At 41.4% G+C, this 21,742-nt stretch overlaps 1 protein-coding gene across 3 annotated transcripts in view; it reads left to right on the plus strand.

Moving 5' to 3' along the window:
* Rspry1 (ring finger and SPRY domain containing 1) overlaps positions 1-16,342 on the plus strand; it is a 58,238-nt gene extending 41,896 nt beyond the window's left edge. For 2 of the 3 annotated variants that reach the window (XM_059264576.1, XM_059264574.1), the window contains 5 exons: positions 2,117-2,228; positions 6,258-6,360; positions 6,685-6,837; positions 10,029-10,133; positions 14,770-16,342. In XM_059264576.1, the coding sequence (XP_059120559.1) occupies positions 2,117-2,228; positions 6,258-6,360; positions 6,685-6,837; positions 10,029-10,133; positions 14,770-14,866 (570 nt within the window). In that variant the 3' untranslated portion in view covers positions 14,867-16,342. Of the gene's footprint in view, positions 1-2,116; positions 2,229-6,257; positions 6,361-6,684; positions 6,838-8,431; positions 9,983-10,028; positions 10,134-14,769 lie in introns of those variants that run through there. The other variant, XM_059264577.1, reaches the window with a different exon arrangement.
* Positions 16,343-21,742: the final 5,400 nt, after the last annotated feature.

Below are 21,742 nucleotides of genomic sequence, written 5' to 3' on the forward strand. Positions count from 1 at the left end.
AAAGAATTTACTCTAAGATGTAAGCTCATTGAGCATCTCCTTCTTAGCGCTACAGAATTTGATCTGTGATTAAAATTGAATCAGAGTTTCCCTTTGTCCCGTAGCTTCACCCAGAGGATCTTGCAAGGTGATGGCTTGACCTCCTAGCAGTCATCTAGGAATTTTTTTTTCATTTTTATTTGTTTATTTTTTTTTCTATTATCAGCTTAGTACACTACAAATTCTTTTTTCCCCTTTTCTATTTTAATAAAAAGAAAAAAGGAAAAGTGTTATAACTAATATAAGAAAAACTATATACAAAAGTACAATAACTATATACCACATATACAAGCAATAAATACCTAAACAATGTTTAGTCCGATTGTATTTGACAAATTCAGAGAAAATAATTCCATTATCTATCCTATTTTGGTAAGTCCAAAATGTACCTGATTCACTCTCTATCCTAACTTATATTACTAACAGAACTATCTTATAACATCTTTCAAATTTGTACACTTACACCTCTCTAGTGAGTTTCTTTTCTGAAATTCTTAACAAAGAAAACTAAAACTATCTAATCTTCAACTATAACTAACTAATCTTCAACTCCCTCAGAGACCCAAGAAGGAAGTAATATTACCTAATAAAAAATAAAAACAGTAAGTGCATGTAAGCAGCTTCCAAAAAATGTGAGCTGACAGAAACAGCCAGCTGCCTGAACAGTCACCTGAGGTTTCTCCACAGCGTAGCACTCGGGAGGCAGAGGCAGGCGGATCTCTGTGAGTTCGAGGCCAGCCTAGGCCACAGAGTGAGTTCCAGGAAAGGCACAAAGCTATACAGAGAAACCCTGTCTCAAACAAACAAACAAAAAAGAACACATTGATTTGGGGGGGGGGGGGGCCGGGAGGAGGGAGGACAGGGGAATCTGTCGCTGATATGTAAAATTAAATTAATTATAAAATTAAAAGAAAGAAAGTAAAGGTAAAAAAAAAAATTGTTTGCCTTTGCCTATTTCCCAACACTCAAATTTAGTGTTTTTGTTTTGTTTTGGTTGAGTTTTTGGAGCTGAAGTCTGGTTCCCGGGCCTCTTTCTAAGTGTGTAGATTTTTACTTACTGACTTGTTCCACCTCAGGAAGGGTTAGCAGATAGTGTAGCAGAAGCCAGAGGCCTCAAACCAGACCAATGACTAATAGCAATGAACACTTACAAATAAAGATGAATGGACAAAAGGGTAAATTGACTCACAGAGCAACATTACAGCTTCCACAATGAAATTCTTTTCCTTTTTTGGTTTTGTTTGTTTTTTTTGTTTGGCTTGGTATTTGGTTTTTCTTTTAAATTTTGCTTTGTTTTAGGGGGGCAGTTGCATGGGCAGAGGGTGATGCCAGGGGATGGGGAGATAAGTGAGATCGGTTGCATGATAGGAAATCCACAAAAAAATTAATAAAAGGTAAAAGAATAATAATAATAAAGCTCTCACTTGCCCTTTTCATTTGTTGAGACAGAGTCTCATGAACCCTCCTAGTCCTACCTCAGCCTCCTAAGTGCTGGGATTTAGAGGTGTGCCTGGCTTCTGTTCACCCTTGTATGCTAATAAATAATTCTGGGCGACAATTGAAAGGTAGCAAGTAATAAAAGAAGAAATTGTTGAGAACCTATACAATTTTCAAATTGGACTGTTACTAAAATAATTTTGAGCTAAGTATCCATTCATAAAATCTGAGGATGTGGGCATTTTGAATCCGCCACATTCAAGAAAGTTATTTGCTTGGCCACAGAGAACTGATGAGGCTAAAGGTCTTAGAAGTTTGGTCCAAACTGAAATCTGCTTTTCTTAGAACCAGTCTACAAGGAAGCTGCCTACCCTTCAAGTCTGTTTCCTCCGTGGTGCTCGTAAGAACTAGATGAACTGGCAAGTGAGAGAGGGCCTGCAGCGAAGGAAGCATGGACAGGCGGTTATTGGCAGAGCCAGTGTCTGTGACCTAGACTAGGCTTCTGTGTCAAGTTGTTGATATCTTCCAAGTACCATAGGCTTTCCCTTCATCCAAAAAAGCTTAGGATGCCACGTGCTAGGTCTCCCCAGGTTAGAGTAGGTAGAGTCTTGTTAATCTTCTGGGCCTTGTCTCTCCCCAGGAAGGATACGGCATTGGGGACGATGAGTACTCCTGTGCCTATGATGGCTGCCGGCAGCTGATTTGGTACAATGCCAGAAGTAAGCCTCATGTGCACCCGTGCTGGAAGGAAGGTATTCATTCTTCACTTGAATTTGTCACCCGGGTTAGGACAGCTAGTTCTTAGCAGGCATTTACTATGACAGGCTTTGAAATATCTTCGTAGGAGATTTAGTATCAGTATCACTGCCAGGATTGTGAATGCCATTCCCTGATAAATTTGCCTATTGTGGCAACCCTTCTGAAGCAAAAACATTTCAGAAAATAAATTCTTAGGGTCTGGAGAGATGGCTCATGTGTAGAAACATGTGCTGCTTTTCTAGAGGATCTGAGGTCCAGCACATATGTTGGGTGGCTCCCAAATGCCTCTGACTCTAGCTCCAGAGGAGTCTAGTACCTTCTAACATCCATAGGCACCTGCACTCATGTGCCATTGCTGTGAAGAGATACCATGACTATGGCGACTTTACTGAAGGGCTGGCTTTCAGATTCAGAGGTTTAGTATATTATTGTCGTGGTGGGAAGCATAGTAGCATGCAGGCAGACATGGTACTAGAGAAGGAGCTTGGAGTTCTACATCTGGATGGACAGGCAGCAGGAAGAGAGAGTGACGGTGGGCCTGGCTTGAGCTTCTGAGACCTCAAAGCCCACCCCCAGTGACACACTTCCTCTACCAAGACCACACCTGTTCCAGTAAGGCCGCACCTACAATAATGCCATGCCCTATGAGTCTATAGGGACCATTTTCATTCAAACCACCACACCATAATTTAAAACAATAAAACTAAATCTTTAAAAAAAAAAAAATGGCACATGCATTTAATCTCAGCACTCCAAAAGGCAAAGGCAAGTGGATCACTGTGAGTTCAAGCACATTCTGGCCTATATACCTAGTTCCAGGCCAGCCAGAGCCACATAATGAGCTGTCACAATGTAAATAAGTAAATAGTAGTTCAGTGGTTAGGAACACTTGCTGCTACTCCCGAGAAGCTGATTCCAGTTCCTAGCACCCACATCAGGAGACTTAGAACTGCCAGTAACTCCATCTCTGAGGGATCTGACTCCCTTTTCTGGCTAATACTGACACCTATATTCATGTGGCATATATTCACACAAATGCACATACATATACACGAAATAACATTAAAATCTTCTGAAAAATAATACAAATTAGAAAAAGTAATGAAATTCTAACTAAAAAAACAAAAACACAGCCCTCCTTTAGCAGTCAGTTAGTTTTGGGATAGAGTTTCACTCTAGTGCACACAGCCATAGAAGTCACTCTGTACAGTGCTAGATTACAGGTGGGAATCACTATTCCCACTACTCTACAGTTAAGGAAGGGCTGTTTGTAACTCAATGTGGAGCAGTTGCCTACTAATCATGAGACCCTGTTTGATGTCAGCCCAGTAACACACACACAATTACTGTGAAGTCTAGTTTCCTCTTTTTGTTTGTATTTTAAATTAAAGGGGCCATGGATATGTTAAGGACATTGGAATTGTTGTGACACTAAAATGAGGATATTTTCAGAAGTAAAGTGGCTATAGAATAGGAATTTGGTAGACACAGGCCATGCTGTAAGTAGGGTCATATGGAATTATGTCCCATACATAAGTAAGGAATGGAACCTCTTTCTTCTCAGGATTGGAGCTAGATAAGGAAAGTAGCCTAGCTCTTTCTCCATGCATCCTTCTCTCGTTTTCCTACGCTAATCAACATTATAAACTGACATGTCAAGCATGTTAAGAAAGCAGGGGTTTGACCACTCACATAGAACTAAATTGATACTATGGAAAAGGAAATGAATGAGTCTGGGAAAACTAGAAGGGCACCCAGGTTTTTTTGTTTTGTTTTGTCTTGGTTTGTTTGTTTTTTTTTTGGTTTGTTTTTGTTTTTGTTTTTGTTTTGAGACAGTCTCTCTACATAGTCCTGGCTGTCCTGGAACTCATAGAAATCCACCTGCCTCTGCCTCCCAAGTGCTGGGATTAAAGTGTACACTACCATGCTCAGCCAGGGCACCTAGATTTTTGAAGATGTGTAGCTTATGCATTTCATAGAGGCAGTGTCTTCAAAACTTCTTTTTTCAAGGTAGAGCTCACTGTTTAGTCCTGCCTGGGCTGGCGCTGGAACTTGGAGCAGTCCTTTGGCTTTTGTTTCCCAAATGCCAGGGTTCGAGGTGTGTGCCACCATGCCCAGCTTCTTAAAAGTAAATCAGAACTTAAGGAAATACTTCTGAATGCATTTATTATTTTAAAATTTGAAAAATAGAAAACTGCAAAGCAATTTTAATTCCTCTCCTCCCTCCCCCTCTATCCCCGTGTCTCCCTCCAAAACACACACACACACACACACACACACACACACACACACACACACACATTTCAGTTAGGGTTTCTATTGCTGTGATAGAATACCATGGCCAAAATCAACTTGGGGAGGAAAGGATTTATTTCATCTTCTACTTCCTACTAACAGTCCATCACTGAGGGACCTAGAGGCAGGAACTAAAGCAGAAGTCATGGAGGAATGCTGCTTCCTGGCTTGCTCAGTAGCTTTCTTATACATCCCACACCACCTGCCCAGGAATGGCACCACTTACAAAGGGCTGAGCCCTCCTACATCAAAGAAAATGCCCTATAGACTTGCCTACAGGCCAGTCTGATGTGGGATGCTTTCTCTAATGAGTTTCCTTTTCCCAGATAATTCCTAGTATGCATTGTCAGGTTGACAGAGTGTAAACCAACTAGGACATACACACACATATGTGTGCGTTATGTGTGTGTGTGTAAGTAAACATATATAAATATGTGTGGGTGTTTTGCATTCCTGTATGTTTTTATACCATATGTATGTCTGGTGCCTACGGAGGTGCCTATAGAGTTACAGATGGTCATGAACTACCATGTGAATTCTGGGATTCAAACTTAGGTCCTCTTCAAAGAACAGCCAGTGCTTTTTTTTTTTTTTTTTTTTTTTTGGTTTTTCAAGACAGGGTTTCTCTGTGTAGCTTTGGAGCCTGTCCTGGAACTCACTTTGTAGACCAGGCTGGCCTCAAACTCACAGAGATTCCCTCCCAAATGCTGAAATTAAAGGCATGTGCCACCACCGCCTGGCACAGCCAGTGCTCTTAACTGCTGAGCCATTTCTCCAGCCCTAGAGATTTTTTTTTAAGCACTTAAATTGGTATGTATGTATGTATGCATGTATGTATTTTCCATTGTTATGCTTCAATTCCTGAACAGGTTTCTAGGTTATGAAAAATAACACTGCTAGAGCTGGAGATGTAGCCCAGGTGATAGAGTGCCTGTCTACCACATATGGAGGCGGCCCTAGGTTCAAGCTCTGGCACTGAGTAATCTTGGATATAGTGGTGTACCTGGTATTCCCAGGACTCGTGAGGTAGAAGCAGAAGGATCAAAAGTTCAAAGTTATCCTCAGCTACATACCAAGTTCAAGGCCAGCCTGAGCTAGAGACACTGTCCAAAAAAAAAAAATCCAGAATAACAAAACATGATGCTTGGTATGATGGGATATACCTATAATCCTAACATTCAGGAGGCTGAAGCAGGAAGATTTCACATTTTGAGACCATCTTGGGCTACATAGCCAGTCTGAGGCCAGCTAAGGCTACATACAAAGATCCTATCTCAGAAAATCCAAAAACAAACAAAATAACTTTTAATGCTTTTTAATATTTTACTATAAACTAGAACAAAAAAATCAGATCTCGATTTAGAAGATCAGAGCGAATGTATGCCTTCAAAACAAAAACATTTTTGTAGTTGTTATCTAGAGAATTTTAAATCTTGCCCGAGAGGCAAATCAGCACATAATTTTATCTTACCCAGCATGTACATTTTTTTTTCACATTTTAGCATCTTGAAATTAGGATGCATCTTATACAATTGATGCTTGTTATGGTTTAATGGAAGCTTTTTTTCTTTAACGATACATGAACATACTGCTCTGTGAGGGTCAGATAAGCCAGCCGCACAGGAAATAAAGATAAGTGTGTTGAATATGTGGCTTAGTACAGGGCCATTGAGGCCCTTTCAGGATCTGGGTAGCACAAGCCTAACAGTGTTTGGTTTATCTTCTAGGAGACACAGTAGGGTTTCTGTTAGACTTGAATGAAAAGCAAATGATCTTCTTTTTAAATGGCAACCAGCTGCCTCCTGAGAAGCAAGTCTTTTCATCCACCGTGTAAGTAGCTCCTTTCAGTCAAAGAGTGAGTAGATTCATGGAATGTACTTTTCTCAAGAGTGAAAAACCAAACACCCTTGTTCATTTATCTAAGCAATTATGAGAAATGGGTTTATTTCAGTTACTTGGAGCTCTGTTTGGTGGGTCCTCAGTGTCCAAGAGTTTGATACAGAAAAACAAAGGTGTCTCCCCTGGCTCACGGACCTGTCTAGGTTGATAGTCTCTGTCCCGCTTCCCTTTTCCCAGAGTGACCTCCTCACAGTGACTCTGCGTGTGACCTTGCTTCTGTGCATGCTGCTGACCTCTGTGCTCACTTTTTTGTAGATCGGGATTTTTTGCTGCAGCTAGTTTCATGTCCTATCAACAATGTGAGTTCAATTTTGGAGCAAAACCATTCAAATACCCACCATCTATGAAATTTAGCACTTTTAATGATTACGCCTTCCTAACAGCTGAAGAAAAGATCATTTTGCCAAGGTAAGAGTATGCCCAGGCTCGTTCCAGACCCATCTCATGGAAAATCATAACAGCTTATGGGAGATTTTTTTTTTTCAGCATTGAACAAGTAATTTTGAACAAGTAATCTCACTGAAAAGGTTGACTTTTTGGGAAATATAAATTAGTAAAACAGATCCCAGAAAGATATATATAAACACCAATACTGGCCAGGACATAGTGTAAAATTATTTGAAAACAAAAATCGAAAGCTTTTTCTGACAAAAGCAGGTGGTTTCACAAGATCTCCCTCTATCAAATTGTGAGTGATAGCTTCATTATTTTTTAAAGCAGCAGTTCTCAACCTGGGGGTCAAAGGACCCTTCTGTAGGGGTCACCTAACACCATTGGAAAATGCAAAAGTTACGAAATAGCAATGAAAACCATTGTATGGTGGGGGTCACCGCAACATGAAGAACTGTATTAAAGGGTCGAAGCGTTAGGAAGGGTGAGAACCACTGATTTAAAGTATTATAGAACCAAGAGAAGAAGGAGGAGCATGTCCACATTCTTTTTATGAGTTAAATAATGTTAATGTAAAAATCAGAAAAGGGGTTTGGGGATTTAGCTCAGTGGTAGAGCGCTTGCATAGCAAGCTCAAGGCCCTGGGTTCGATCCTTAGCTCGGGGGGGGGGGGGGGGGGGGGGGGGGGCGACACACACATGACGACGACATCAGAAAAGGTCTGGTATGTGACACTTAATCCCAGCACTTGGGAGGCAGAGATAGAATCATTGTGAGTTTGAAGCCACCCTGGTCTCAGAAAAGAGAGCCTGTCTCAAAAAATAAAAATCAGAAAAATAGAACACATTCACACACACACACAAATGCAAACTAACTTCACTGGAATATCTGTATAAAAATCCTTAATATTAGAAAATCAGTACTTCTGTTAACAGATTTGATTTATTGAAACCAACTCCTTTTGGGTTTAAACTGCATAGCAAACATGCTAACACTGTTCTACAGCCATTAACACAAGGAAAGCCTTCTCAGGTAAAATTGCATTGCCCTTATTTGACAGAAACTGACACTGGCCTTGTCTGCCTGAGTGAGTGTCTGCTTGTCTTCCTTATAAGATGAATATAGTCTGTTCCTTTAGCTAGTGAGAGACTCCCGTGGCTTCCTGGTAATCACTGCATGTTGAAGCCTGTTACACATTGTGAGTTAAAGTTTATCATTTTTTTAACAGGGCAGCTGCCTGGACCAGTGTGGGGTAGGAGATTCATATTACTAGTGTTATATCAATAAGATAGACACTCATCAGTCGAGGAGATCATACTGGCCAGGATGTATCTTGTGTTAAACAATATGTAATACCCATAAATGTAACTATAATGCAGGGAAATCCTGGCTTCTGTTTTGAAGCAAAACATAGGTATGTAAGCAGCCCTCTTTGTTTACCTTACACCCTGTCTTAGTGACTCAGTGGTTTCAGATGAATAGAACATGTCTCAGTAGGAGTAGCAGAGCCTTGGCCGTATTCTAAGACTATAAAGGCCACTTGCTGTGTGTTCAGGCACATCTGAGATTTGTTCCTTAGGGCTTCTGTGCAATTTGTCTTGGTGCTTGACAGAGATCGTGAACTTTGCTCTTGGTGAAAGTCTGAGGTGACACTCCCTCCATCTGTCATCCCTCAGTCCTTTGTTTGTCTGCCTGCTATTTCCTGGAGTGAGGCTCATCATTCACCTGAAGGGCACAACTGATCATCTGTGAGTTCCCCTGTTTCTTCAGGGTTAAACTTCCCAGAATAGGGCTGAGAAGTCATCTTTTATGGCCAGTTTATGCTTATCAATTTGGTGACTGAATATTCATATAACACTCAGAGTTTGTCCTGTCTTGACTAAGAACAACAGATTACAAGTTAGTTCAGTTCATTCTGAATCTAGACTTTGATGTCCCTGACAGTGACACAGAGGAAGTTATTGATAAAGGCTTGGCCGTGTAGGCCTATAATCTGAGCTACTACAGAAGCTGAAGCAGGAGGATTGCAACTACTACCTGGAATTTTGTTGTTTATATTTATTATGTTTAGTCTCTTCATGTATTTTATTAACCTCTTTATTATGCTAGATTCAAATACATACAAAATTTTAAAAGACTCGTACAGTGAAGCACATACATCCTTAGCTATGGTAGTGAGCCACAATGACCACTGCTTCTCCTGTGGCCTTCCCTCATCTATCTGTTAATATCCCTATTTCCATTCCAGTTTCTCTGTTGGCTGTTGCCTAGAATGGTCTCTCTAGACAACAAGGCTCAATTCCCCCATGGCCCTCACAAGTCTACTAAAGTTTGCTTAGTGAGGCCCTCCTTGGCTGCCATTATCCTAACCCCAATGCCTCTCAACCTGTGAGCACTCCTTTCCTCTTTCCCAGTTGATTTTCTGTCGTGGTATTCATCAGCATTTAATGCTCTCATTTTTAGTTCTGTCTCCCCCACTACCACTCTAGAGCTTAGGCTCGGTGAAAACAGTTTCTTCTTTCTATTTGTAGGTTGCTATTTTTTTTCACCCTGTGTGCCCTAGAGTTCAGGCTGCCCTGGTCTCATGGAGGTCCCCTACCCTAGCTTCCCAAATGCTGATTCTAGCTGTGTGCCACCATGCCTAGCTAAGGACACTTATTTGGTCTCCTGTTCACTGTTGAATTGCCCACGTTTGGAGTAGTGTCAGGAGCATAGCAAGCCCATGAGTGAACTTGAGGGGAGCAGTTCTTCCTGTCTACTTTCCTGTCTATGCTGAATGGAAGTGTAGTGGAAGAGTTCAAACTTCAGGTGTCTAAAAGTCATAGATCACTTGTCCTTGTGTGAAAACTGTGGGTGTTTTCCCTGGGAAAGGCTTGTGCTTTTCACCAAATTCTCAATATATGTGACTTAAACAGTTGAAATTTGCTGGTAAAAGAACACTTTTGGACTTAGAACCAAAGGATTTGAATTTGATTTCTGTATATTAAGTTTTATATAAATCATCTCATTGAACTTTAATTTTTTTGTCTATAAAATGACGGTCAAGCCTCCTTCACTCTGCTAAGACTGAAATGTGTGAAAACCTTATTGAACAAAGATTGTGGAGTGTATTTTCCCTGTGTACGGCTTCCTGAGAGCATTTCATGTGCCCCACTTGCTAACTGACTCTTTGTTGACCAAATGAATTTCATACTGCTTTGTCTGCTCAGGCACAGGCGCCTCGCTCTGCTGAAGCAAGTCAGTATTCGAGAGAACTGCTGTTCGCTCTGTTGTGATGAGGTAGCAGACACACAGCTGAAGCCATGTGGACACAGGTGAGAGGGGCCGCTTGTGGGATCATCTTCCACAGCTCACACTCAGCAGCATTGCATACTACTCTTGAGTGACTTCTGGGGCATTAGCAGGTCCGTAGCTGTTCATCAGGATTATTAAATTAGGGGCTGGAGAGATGGCTCAGAGGTTAAGAGCACTGGCTGTTCTTCCAGAGGACCTGAGTTCAATTCCCAGCACCCACATGGCAGCTCACAACCATCTGTAATGAGATCTGATGCCCTCTTCTGGCCTGCAGGGATACATGCAGGCAGAACACTGTATACATAATGAATAAATAAGTCTTTAAAAGAAAAAAAAGGATTATTAAATTATTAGCACTATAGTGGGCTGAATGAGGAATTAAGTTACCAAGAAGGATCTGCTACCTTCCAGAAAGTGCCTGAAGTACCTGGAATAGAACAAGCTATTTGATATGGAAAGCCTAGTTTTTGAATTTTTGCTTTTTGTTTATTCAGATAAACACATACACACAAATATATTGGGCAGGAGGATGTTCAGGACAGGGTTTCTCTGTGTAGCTTTGGCTGTCCTGGAACTTGCTCTGTAGACCAGGCTGACCTTGAACTCACAGAGCTCTGCCTGCCTCACAGAGCTCTCGCTTGTGCCGGGATTAAAGGCATGTGCTACCAAGCCTGACTTATATTTTGTATATAATTTTGGCTTTACAAAATGTGAAAGGCAGCCTGACGGTGGCACACGCCTTTAATCTCAGCACTCGGGAGGCAGAGCCAGGCGGACCTCTGTGAGTTCGAGGCCAGCCTGGTCTACAAAGTGAGTTCCAGGAAAGGCGCAAAGCTACACAGAGAAACCCTGTCTCGGAAAACAAAAACAAAACCAAAAACAAACAAAAAAAAATGTGAAAGGCTTAATGCTATTTGTAAGCTTCTTGGGAAGTTACTTAGAGGTTACCTCCTTACCATCTTTTTTCACTCCTAGCCGTTGAAAAAGTGCAGCTTCCATACCATCTCACCAAATTTCAGCTCTATAAAAAGAACTTACAGGACATCCTGGATCCTGTAGGACAGTGTCTTAGCATCACCAGGGCAGCAAATAAGCTGGTCTTTCCTGAGAAAGCCATCCTGGCCAATATTAGAAGGTGTGAGTAGTATAGCAGCCTCGGCCTTTTACACATGCTGACAGCCTGTGAGCAACACTCATGCTGACAGTATAAGCTTCTTGTATCCATCACATCCCAACACTTTGTGTTTCTGTGGTTTTTGACCAAACTTTGACCACCTTATTGCCCAGGTGTCTTGACCCTAGAATTATGGACCACAGTTTGCCATCACAGGCGTGATTCAGCCTGGATTGTTGAAGCCTGGTGTTCTGAAGCAGGTTGTCCCTAATAGACTGTTAGAAGTGCAGTGTGTTTCCTTTCACCCGTAGTTATGGAAGTTTCACTTCTGTAGCCCAGAATTTCTCAGATTGAACACCTTTGCACGATTTAGTTATCAGGGCCTTACAGATAGATACAGAATTTACCGTCTTTGTTTCCAAATAGTAGGATCTGATCTTCATCTTTGAGCCCTTTGGCCCTTCCTATGCTTTGGGGGGGTTTTGTTATTGTTTTAAAAGATTTTATTGGGGCTGGAGAGATGGCTCAGAGGTTAAGAGCACTGGCTGCTCTTCCAGAGGTCCTGAGTTCAATTCCCAGCAACCACATGGTGGCTCACAACCATCTGTAATGAGATCTGGCGCCCTCTTCTGGCCTGCAGGGACACATGCAGACAGAACACTGTATACATAATAAATAAATATATTAAAAAAAAAAAGATTTTATTATGTATGTATGCCTGAAGTCGAGAAGAGGGCACCAGATCTCATTACAGATAGTGTGAACCATCATGTGGTTGCTGGGAATTGAACTCAGGACCTCTAGAAGAGCAACCAGTGCTCTTAACTGCTGAGTCATCTCTCCAGCCCCTTTCCTATGTTTTTTTTTAAACACAATTTAGGAGTCATTGATAAGGGCTAGTGTGTAAAGACTTAGAACTAATTATCCTGAATATGTGGTCATAGTTTCTACAACATCCAAAACAGAGTTGGAAAGAAAACTAAAAGAATTACAAGAATATTTAGCTCAATCCAGTTAGATGGTATAAAGGCTGTACCTTTTCAATACTAGGAGTGTAAAGAAGTTAAACTAAATATTCTTATATCTTGGAGGGTGATAGTGAAGAAAAGAAATCAGGATAAAATAAATGATGAGACCTGACCCCTAGAAGAGACTGAAAATGAAACCACTCCTGTTATCTAGGAAGTGGTATGGTTATGAAGTCTGCCATTGTCTTTCCTCCCAAAGGCGCTAAGCCCAGAGAGTTTCACTGGTGAATTTCTTATAATTTTCAGGGAGAAGTAGTCCAAATCTTTCTAAACTTCTCTCTGTCACAAGCAAAATAAATCCACAGCACTATTTTTACAAAATCTGCGTGGTAACACACTAAAAGCTGAGAAAGGAAACGTGGTGGCTCACAGCCATCTCTAGTCCAGCAGATCCCACGCCTTGTAACCTCTGAGGGCACCAGGCATGCAAGTGGTGCACAGAAATCTGGACATACAGGTGAAACACAAAAAATAAGTCAATCTAAAACAATTTTTCATAAATCAAATAAGAACAGATAGCAACTCCTCAAATTCCTTAAAGTGTTTTCTGGCTAAATGCTAGCATCTTTTTGTGTTATCTTTGGGTTGTGCAGGGATAGAACCCAGACCCTCACACATGCTAGGCACTGAGCAATGCCTAACATTTTTTCTTTATTTCTTTTTTCTTTTGAAAATTGTGTTTGTTTTTGAGATGAGGTCTTGCTGTAGAGCCCAGGCCATTCTGCCTCAGCTTCACAAGTGCTGGCACTGTGCGCGTGACTACAGAGTGACTGGCATCTTTTTAATAGTGACATGCAGAAACATTCTAAGATGTTAGGGACAAGACAAAGATGCTTGTTCCTGCCACTTTGATTTACAACGTAAGCCAGCACCTCTTCTTACTGTGTGCCTAAGCACCAGCCTGTTCGTTGATCCGTTTGAAAGTCCTTTTTATACTGGCTTAGGAAAAAAGCAGACAACTAAGAATGCAGCCGAGAAGTTTGTTGTGCTTCTGTAAAGAAGCTAGGAGGGCTGGAGAGATGGTTCAGCAGTTATGAGCTCTTCTAGAGGATCCAGGTTCAATTCCCAGCACCCACATGGAAGCTCACAACTATATGTAACTCTAGTTCCAGGAGATCCATTGCCCTCTTCTGGCCTCTGCAGGTGCCGCACATAGTACACATACACAAAACATTTTTAAAAACTGAAAATCTAACTGTGCAACGGTGGTGCACACCTTTAATCCCAGCACTCAGGAAGCAGAGACAGCTGGATCTCTGAGTTTGAGGCCAGCCTGATTCCAGGACAGCCAGGGCTGTTACACAGAGAAACTGTCTCTTGTCTCATCCAGCCTTGATATGAGGGTTTGTGCCTAGTCTTATTGTAACTTCTTAAGCCATGTTCAGTTGATATCCCTAGGAGCCCTGCTCTTTTTTTTTTTTTTTTTTTTAAGGGAAATGGAGGAATAGTGGATCTGGGGAGAGGAGAGATGGGGGAAGGGACTAGGAAGAATCGGGGGAGGGGAAACTGCAGTCAGGATGTAATGTATGAGAGAAGAATTTTAAAACACTGAAAATCCAATATATAATAAAGGCATTTATTAGTCATTATACATTAATTTATTAGTCACATATTATATAATAAAGTAACATCTGTGGCGAAAGATGTATTTAGTAAATATTACTGGGATAAATGACTAGCTGATGGGGAAAAATAGCATATTTCCCTGAACATACACACACACACACACACACACACACACACACACACACACACTCGCATATATATCCCTGAACACACACACACACACACACACACACACACACACGTTTATTTTTGTTAGCTAATATTTCCTTCTTGGGTCTCTGAGGGAGCTGAAGATTAGTTAGTTATAGTTGAAGATTAATTAGGATAGAAAGTGAATTATATACAATAGGATAGATAATGGAATTATTTTCTCTGAATTTGTCAAATACAAATGAACTAGACATTGTTTAGGTATTTATTACTTGTATATATTGTATATAGTTATTGTACTTTTTTTTGGTTTTTTGAGACAGGGTTTCTCTATGTAGCTTTGTGCCTTTCCTGGAACTCACTCTATAGCTCAGGCTGGCCTCAAACACAGAGATCCGCCTGGCTCTGCCTCCCGAGTGCTGGGATTAAAGGCGTGCGCCACCACCGCCTGGCATAGTTATTGTACTTTTGTATATAGTTTTTCTTACGTTAGTTATAAGCTTGTGTGTGTGTGTGTGTGTGTGTGTGTGTGTGTGTGTGTGTGTGTGTATAATTTGTACATATAGATTTTTTTGAAAAATGAACTTTTTATTTAATTCACAGAGGAGGAAAATTGAGGATCAAAAATAGGAGGGAGATTTAATTTTTATTTATATATTTTCTTCATGTTATTTTCCAAACCATGCATAATATGTACGCTTTGTCCAACAGACTTGTTAGCATTTTAGATTTAACTGGCAGGTAGAGTTTGGCCTTTTAAAGCATTAACTTAACTGGTATTTGTATCTTTTTCTTCAGCGACCTGTGCATGGATTGTGCCTTGCAACTGGAGACCTGCCCATTGTGTCGTAAAGAAATAGTGTCTAGAATCAGACAGATTTCTCATATTTCATGACACATGTGAAGAGATATCATGGACATATTTCTACTCAATTCCAGCAATGTTGAAAAGAAAAGGAAAAAAAAAAAACCACAAACATCTCTAACCAGTTGTACGCACATTGAAACTTATAGCCATGGCCAGATTTTATGCTAAAATTGGTAGTTTGTCAAAGACAAATTCTCTTAGAGTCTAATCCAACTTGCCAGCCCTGAGTTCCTTTTGAGGCCAAGGAAGGCTGAATGTCAGCAACTGGGCCTGTGGTACGTCTATGAAAACAACAGGTGACAAGGGTCTCCTGAGTGCTGAGACCACGCCGGAGTTCTTCATGTTGGGCTCACTCGATTGTTTAACACAAGGTGTTTTGTGTCTTAGTCTACAGTTTTTATTTTGGGGTGAAGTCACTTTGCAGAAGTAATTGACAGCGTGTCTGGGTTTAGCGTCATTGGTCAGAGAAACCCCGGTGTGTTAAGCATGGATATTGCACTGCAAGACTTGAATCTGTAAACGTAGCATTACACAGGTCATTACTTCAAGCAACATGGAGATCCTGAAAGAAGGTGCACAGACTGTAGGGGAAAAAAAACAAACAATTTTTTTTTATATTTCAGTGATTCCAAAGAACATTCTAATTTTTTTAAACTACAGAAAATTGGTGGTATTTTCACATTCATGGTGTTTCTATCCAGCTTCAGTACCCACATTTTGTGAGGAGATGTGTTTTACCAATGCAGGAGGAACTCTTAAACCAATTGCAATGTTAGACTGGAGAAAATTTGGTAGTTAGTGTATCTTTGAGGTACCATCAAATCAGGTTTTTTTTTTGTTTTTTTTGGTTTTTATTTTTTAAAATTTTTTTAATCAGTATTGTTTTTGGAAATAATATACTTTGAAACGCTTGAATTAATAGTCTCTAGAGAACAGTCTGAGAACACAGATCCTGTTGTTTTAAATAAATACATGTTTTTGAATAGCAAGTTCAATCATGAATTGTTGACTCTGTCTTCATCAAAAGTGTTTTATATCCCTCTCAGGGTCTCTGGTGAAGGCCTTCAAGAGTTCACTTTTTTCTCCCAGAAAATTGGAAGGTAGAATTGTAAATTTTTAAGACTTATTTCATAATGGTGTACCTCAGCAACTGCCTTTCAATTTATGCCAAGTCCTTACTGAGTTTATACTTGAACAGTAGATGTCTTCTGAGTTTTACAGTGTTTTAAACTCACTGCACATTCTTTTCCTTCTCTCTCCCTCTTTCTTGTTTGTAGTTAATTAAACCTGTCCTACCACGGAGGTGACTCCTTCCTGGCTGTACTTGCTGGGGTGCTGGATTTTTCCATGTCTTGCTAGTCTTCCATAAATCCAAATATATATATGTGTGTATATATATATATAAGTATATATACAGATAGTTATGTGTTCTCCTCTTCAGCTTGTGGTGAATGCAGTAATTTGCATTGAAGAATAAAATATCTGTTGCATTTTTTACTCTAAGACTTCACAGCTCTCATTGGTGTCTTCTACTTAAGCTTCTACTCCTCAGGGTAGGAGAGAACCAAGTGTAAGAACTAAGAAAGAAAGTTGGGCCTGTATCACCAGCACTGAGAAGGCTGAGACTGGAAGATTTACATGAGTGTGCAGCCAGCCTAGGCTGCTACATAGTGAGTTCCAGTCAGGGCTATATAGCCCTGGATCTTTAACTCAATGGTAGATTACTGCCTAGCATGCTCAAGGCCCTGTGTTCCTTCCCTGGAACCTCAAAGGAAAAGAAAATTAAGAACTAAGTTTAGCCAAGTATGGTGCATGCCTTTAGTCCCAGCACCTGGGAGGCAGAGGTAGACCAGTCTCAAGAGTTCCAGGACAGCCGGGCGGTGGTGGCGCACGCCTTTAATCCCAGCACTCGGGAGGCAGAGCCAGGCGGATCTCTGTGAGTTCGAGGCCAGCCTGGGCTACCAAGTGAGTTCCAGGAAAGGCGCAAAACTACACAGAGAAACCCTGCCTCGAAAAACCGGGAAAAAAAAGAGTTCCAGGACAACCAGGACTATATAGTGAGATCTTGTTTAATTACATATCAATCAAAAAGCCCTTCACTGATAGGCTACAATAGGTGCTTTCACTGTGCCTGTGTGGCTTGTCAGACATCTCTTTCAGAGCAACAGCAGGAAGAGGCAGTGTAATTTCTGTGTACTGTGCTAATTTGCTAGTGCCATGAAGAAAAAGAATATGCTGCCCAGAACAGAAGTATGTAGATATGGGGAGAATGAGGCAGAACTACTTTAGATATTTGGCTAACATGGGTAGGGAAAGTTGTCGGAAGAAAACTAAGGGAGACATAAGGATGTAGCCAGGCAGAGGGTCTGAGGACAGACTTCTAGAACTGGGTATATAGGTGGTCATAGCATTGTGGGCAAAGGTCCTCATTAAGGAAGAAGGTTGGTACAAGGAAGACAGGAAGGACATGATGGGAATAGCATGCTCTGCTGCAGGAGGTCAGGAGCTGCTTATGAAGTGTGCTAAGGCATTTGTATTTCCTCCTAAGAACAATAAGGCAATGGTGTTTATCAAGCTTGGAAGTTCCTACATAGTGTCCTTAGAAGATGGCTCTGCCCTCTGTTTGGGAATGGAATAGAAGAGTAAGTGGGGGTGGAGCTAGGGAAGCAGAAAATCTAAAACAGGGGCCGAAGGACTGCAGGAACCTGCCAGCTTTCTAGAAATTTCCCCTTGAACTTTGCTCCTAAAGTGGCCTGCTTTTCCAGTTTTTAACTTTGAGACTATAAAACAGAAGAGCTTCAGTAGCGAACTGATAAACCATTCAGGATGGAAGCTAATTTATCTTGAAGCTGCTTTTAAGGGGTACATACTGCACATAGAGAAGAAAAAAATGGATTGGTAAGCCACATGCAGATACTGAATCAGAGTGGGAAAAAAAGACCTGTTACAGCATTTCCCCAGTGATTCCTTCGGGAAGTTTAGAGTTTGGGCCAGAAAAATTAGTGAATTGCCATCTTCTTTTGGGTGATGTAAAGCAGGAAAAAATCCTGGTGCCATTTGCAGAGTTCCAGGAACTGAAGACTTCGGCAGTAGAAAATGATTTTTATGATTTCAGCCATCTTGAATATGTATCCTTAAACAAACCAGCTCTTTCCAATAGTGTCCACTATCTATCTTGTGCTACTGCTTATTCACTTAGGAAATATATATATAATATTTTTAATAAGTATATATAAACTTTTGGTTTTGAGGCAGGGTCTCACTGTGTAGCTCCTACTGTCCTGGCCTAGGACTGGCTATGTAGACCAGTCTGGCATGGAACTCAGAGATCCCTCTGCCTCTGCCTTCAAAGTGCTGGAATTAGGGGGCTGGAGAGATGGCTCAGCGGTTATGAGTATTGGCAATTCTTCCAGAGGTCCTGAGCTCAATTCCTGGCAACCACATGGTAGCTCACAATCATCTATAATGGGATCTGATGCCCTTTTCTGGCATGCAGGTGTACATGCAGATAGGGCACCATGTACATAAAATAAATAAATCTTTTTTTTTAAAAAAGTGCTGGAATTAAAGGTTTGTACCACCACTCTGAGCAGGAACAGTTTTTGTGTGTTTGTTTTTATGTTTGTTGTTGGGTTTTTTCTTTTGGTTTTTTGTTTGGTTGGTCTTTGATAGGGTATCCCTATGTAGCTTTGGATGTGCTAGGACTCACTCTGTAGACCAGGCTGGCCTCAAACTCACAGAGATCTGCCTGCCTCTGCCTCCCAAGTGCTGGGACTAAAGGTGTATGCTACTACACCCAGCAGAAATAGTTTTAATGTAGCTAGTTGTGGCAGCTTATGCCTATAGTACCAGCATTTTAGGGGCAAGAGGTTTACCATGAGTTTGTAGATAGCCTAGATTACATTGTGAGTTCCAGGCCAGCATGGGCTACAGAATAAGATCCTATCTCAAAAAACTAAAAACAGGCCGGGCGGTGGTGGCGCACGCCTTTAATCCCAGCACTCGGGAGGCAGAGCCAGGCGGATCTCTGCGAGTTCGAGGCCAGCCTGGACTACCAAGTGAGTCCCAGGAAAGGCGCAAAGCTACACAGAGAAACCCTGTCTCGAAAAACCAAAAAAAAAAAAAAAAACTAAAAACAGACTAGAAAGATGGGTCAGCAGTTAAGAGCACTGGTTATTCTGCAAGAGGACTTAGGTTTGATTCCCAGCACTCACTCACATGGTGTCTCACGACCATCTGTAACTCCACTTCCAAGTGACCCAACACACCCACTTCTGGCCTCCCTCAGCCAACAGGCATGCATGTGGTGCAGAGACATAGGCAAGCAAAACATCCATACACATAGAATACATTTTTGAATGTTATTTTTAATGAAAAAGTGCTGGCAAGATGCTCATTCAGTAGGCCAAGGCACTTGCCGCCAGGCCTAATGACCTGAGTTTGATCCCTGGTATCCATATTGTAGAAGGAGAGAACCAACTCCTGCAAGTTGTCCTGACCTTGTGCATGCATACATACACAAATAAAATGTAATTTTTTTAATTAAAGGAAAAAAGGGATTTTTGTTTGCTGGATTTTCTTTTAGACAGTCTCACTATGTAACCCTGAATAGGCCTTGAATTCACAGAGATCCTCCTGCCTCTGCCTCCTCAGTGCTGAAATTAAAGGCATGTGCCACTCTACTTAGCTTTTTTTAAAGAACAGGATGTTGAATCTAGAGCTAGAGTTTACCTTGGTGGTAAACAGCTACCTCATATGAGTGCTGGGAGCTGAACTCTGGAAGAGCATAAAGTACCCAACCTATGAGCCATCCCATCTCTCCAGCCTGGAAGGCTGGTTTTGTTTGTTCTTTAAGATTTTATTTTATGCAGGGAGGTGGTCACGAACACCTTTAATCCCAGCACTTGGGAGGCAGAGGCAGGCAGATCTCTGAGTTCAAGGCCAGCCTGGTCTACAGAGTGAGTTCCAGGACAGCCAATACTACACAGAAAAACCACAGACTTTTGCCCAAATCTTCTGCTTCCTGTCTCTCTGTGTGTGTGGAGGGGTGTTTTTGTTTTTTGACAGGGTCTCATATAACCTGGTTGGTCTAGAACTCCATAGACCAGACTGGCCTCAAACAGAGATCTACCTGCCTCTGCCTCCCAAGTGCTGAGGTTAATGGTGTGCTTCACCATGCCCAGCAGAAATACTTGCTCTTGAGCCCGATTGATGTTGTGTGAGAAAACCCAAACATCTCCAGAAAGCCCATGTAGAAAGGAACCTCAGCAACCTCACCTAACCCCAACCCCAACTGCACCCCAGTCCTCACCAACTCCTAGCTCTGGGCCACCACCAAGTTGCCTCCTACCTGAGCTCTGTGAAAGGCTTCTCAAACTCCATTGCAGCCCTACTAAATGACACCAAATGGAACAAAGGCTAGTTGTCCTTGCCAAGCCCTTCCCAAAACACAGATTAATGAGTAAACTAATTGTTTTAGTCCACTAGGTTTCTCGGGGAAGGAGAGGTGGTAAATAGCAACAAGTAACTAATAGAGACAAAATTAAATTTCATTCCTTTCCTGCTGAGTCCTGAAACAACAGCAGGCAAGTTTGTGTACCACAGAAGGAAGTTGATACAGAGAAAGTGTGTTATAGGACCTTGGGTTTGGCCAGTGATTGATTGTAATGAGTCTTTTTCTGTCCTACCAGCCAGCTCCCAAATAACGACACAGAGACTTCTTAATTATGAAAGCTCGGCCTTAACTTAGGCTTGTTCCACCAGCTCTTACACCTTAAAGTAACCCATGTACATTAATCTACATTTTGCTTCATGGCTTTTTACCTTATTTCCATACTGCCCATCCTGCTTTTCCATGTGTCTTGCCTCTGGAGCACCTAGATTCCTCCTCTTTCTCTGCCCGGAAGTACCACCTATACCTCCTGCCTAGCTATTGGCCATTCAGCTCTTTTTTAAACCAATCACAACAATATATCTTCACATAGTGTACAAATATCACAGAACAGGTTGATGGAACAGAATTTTTAGATGCTTGTCATCCTAGTTTATCAGAACTGTGACAAAATACTGACCAAAGCCAGTTTGTGGGAGGAGAGGGTTTATTTTGCTTCTACTTATGGACCATGTCATAGTCTATCATTGAAGGAAGTTGGGACAGGAACTCGCTGCAGGAACCTGGAGGCAAGAACTGAAGTAGGTAGACAAAGAAATGCTACTTACTGGCTTGTTTCTCTGTAGCTTGCTCTGCTTCCTTATATAAGCCCACACCTGCCCACCCACAGGGGACTGGGCCCTCCCACATCAATCATGTCAAGAAAAGAATCTACAATCAAAACCGGGCAGTGATGGCACACGTCTTTAATCCCAGCATTTGGAAGGTAGAGGCAGGTGGATCTTTGAGTTCAAGGCCAGCCTGTTCTACATAGTGAGCTCCTGGCCAACAAAGGCTACATAACTGAGATCCTGTCTCCAAAAATAATAAAATAATAGTAATATGGGAAAAAATAATAGTAATATGAGAAATCAGTCCCAGGAAATCCATTTTCACCGTGTGACAGTTTTTGAGGGGACTTTTGCCAAAGCAAAGTTATTTAATTTCTGATTATTTGGCTTCAAGTGGTTGTCAACGTTTTTGTACTGCATAATTATCCAAGAAGCCATTTACTGTCTAATAATTTGTTGTTTCTGGTTTTCTTGTGTTTATTGAGACGAAGTCTCTCTTCACCTAAGCTGACAGCAAGGAAACTTTGTAGCTGAAGCAGGTCTTGAATGCTTCTAACCGCTTGCCTCCACCTTCCAAATGCTGGGACTTCATACTCATGCCATCACTCCACTCTTGCTTTTGATTTGAAGATTGCAAGTTAAATTACAAGACATCCATTTAATGCCCTGGAACCTTTCATA

The sequence above is a fragment of the Peromyscus eremicus genome, chromosome 5, assembly GCF_949786415.1.
Source record: "Peromyscus eremicus chromosome 5, PerEre_H2_v1, whole genome shotgun sequence".
In the NCBI taxonomy this organism is placed as follows: Eukaryota; Metazoa; Chordata; class Mammalia; order Rodentia; family Cricetidae; genus Peromyscus; species Peromyscus eremicus.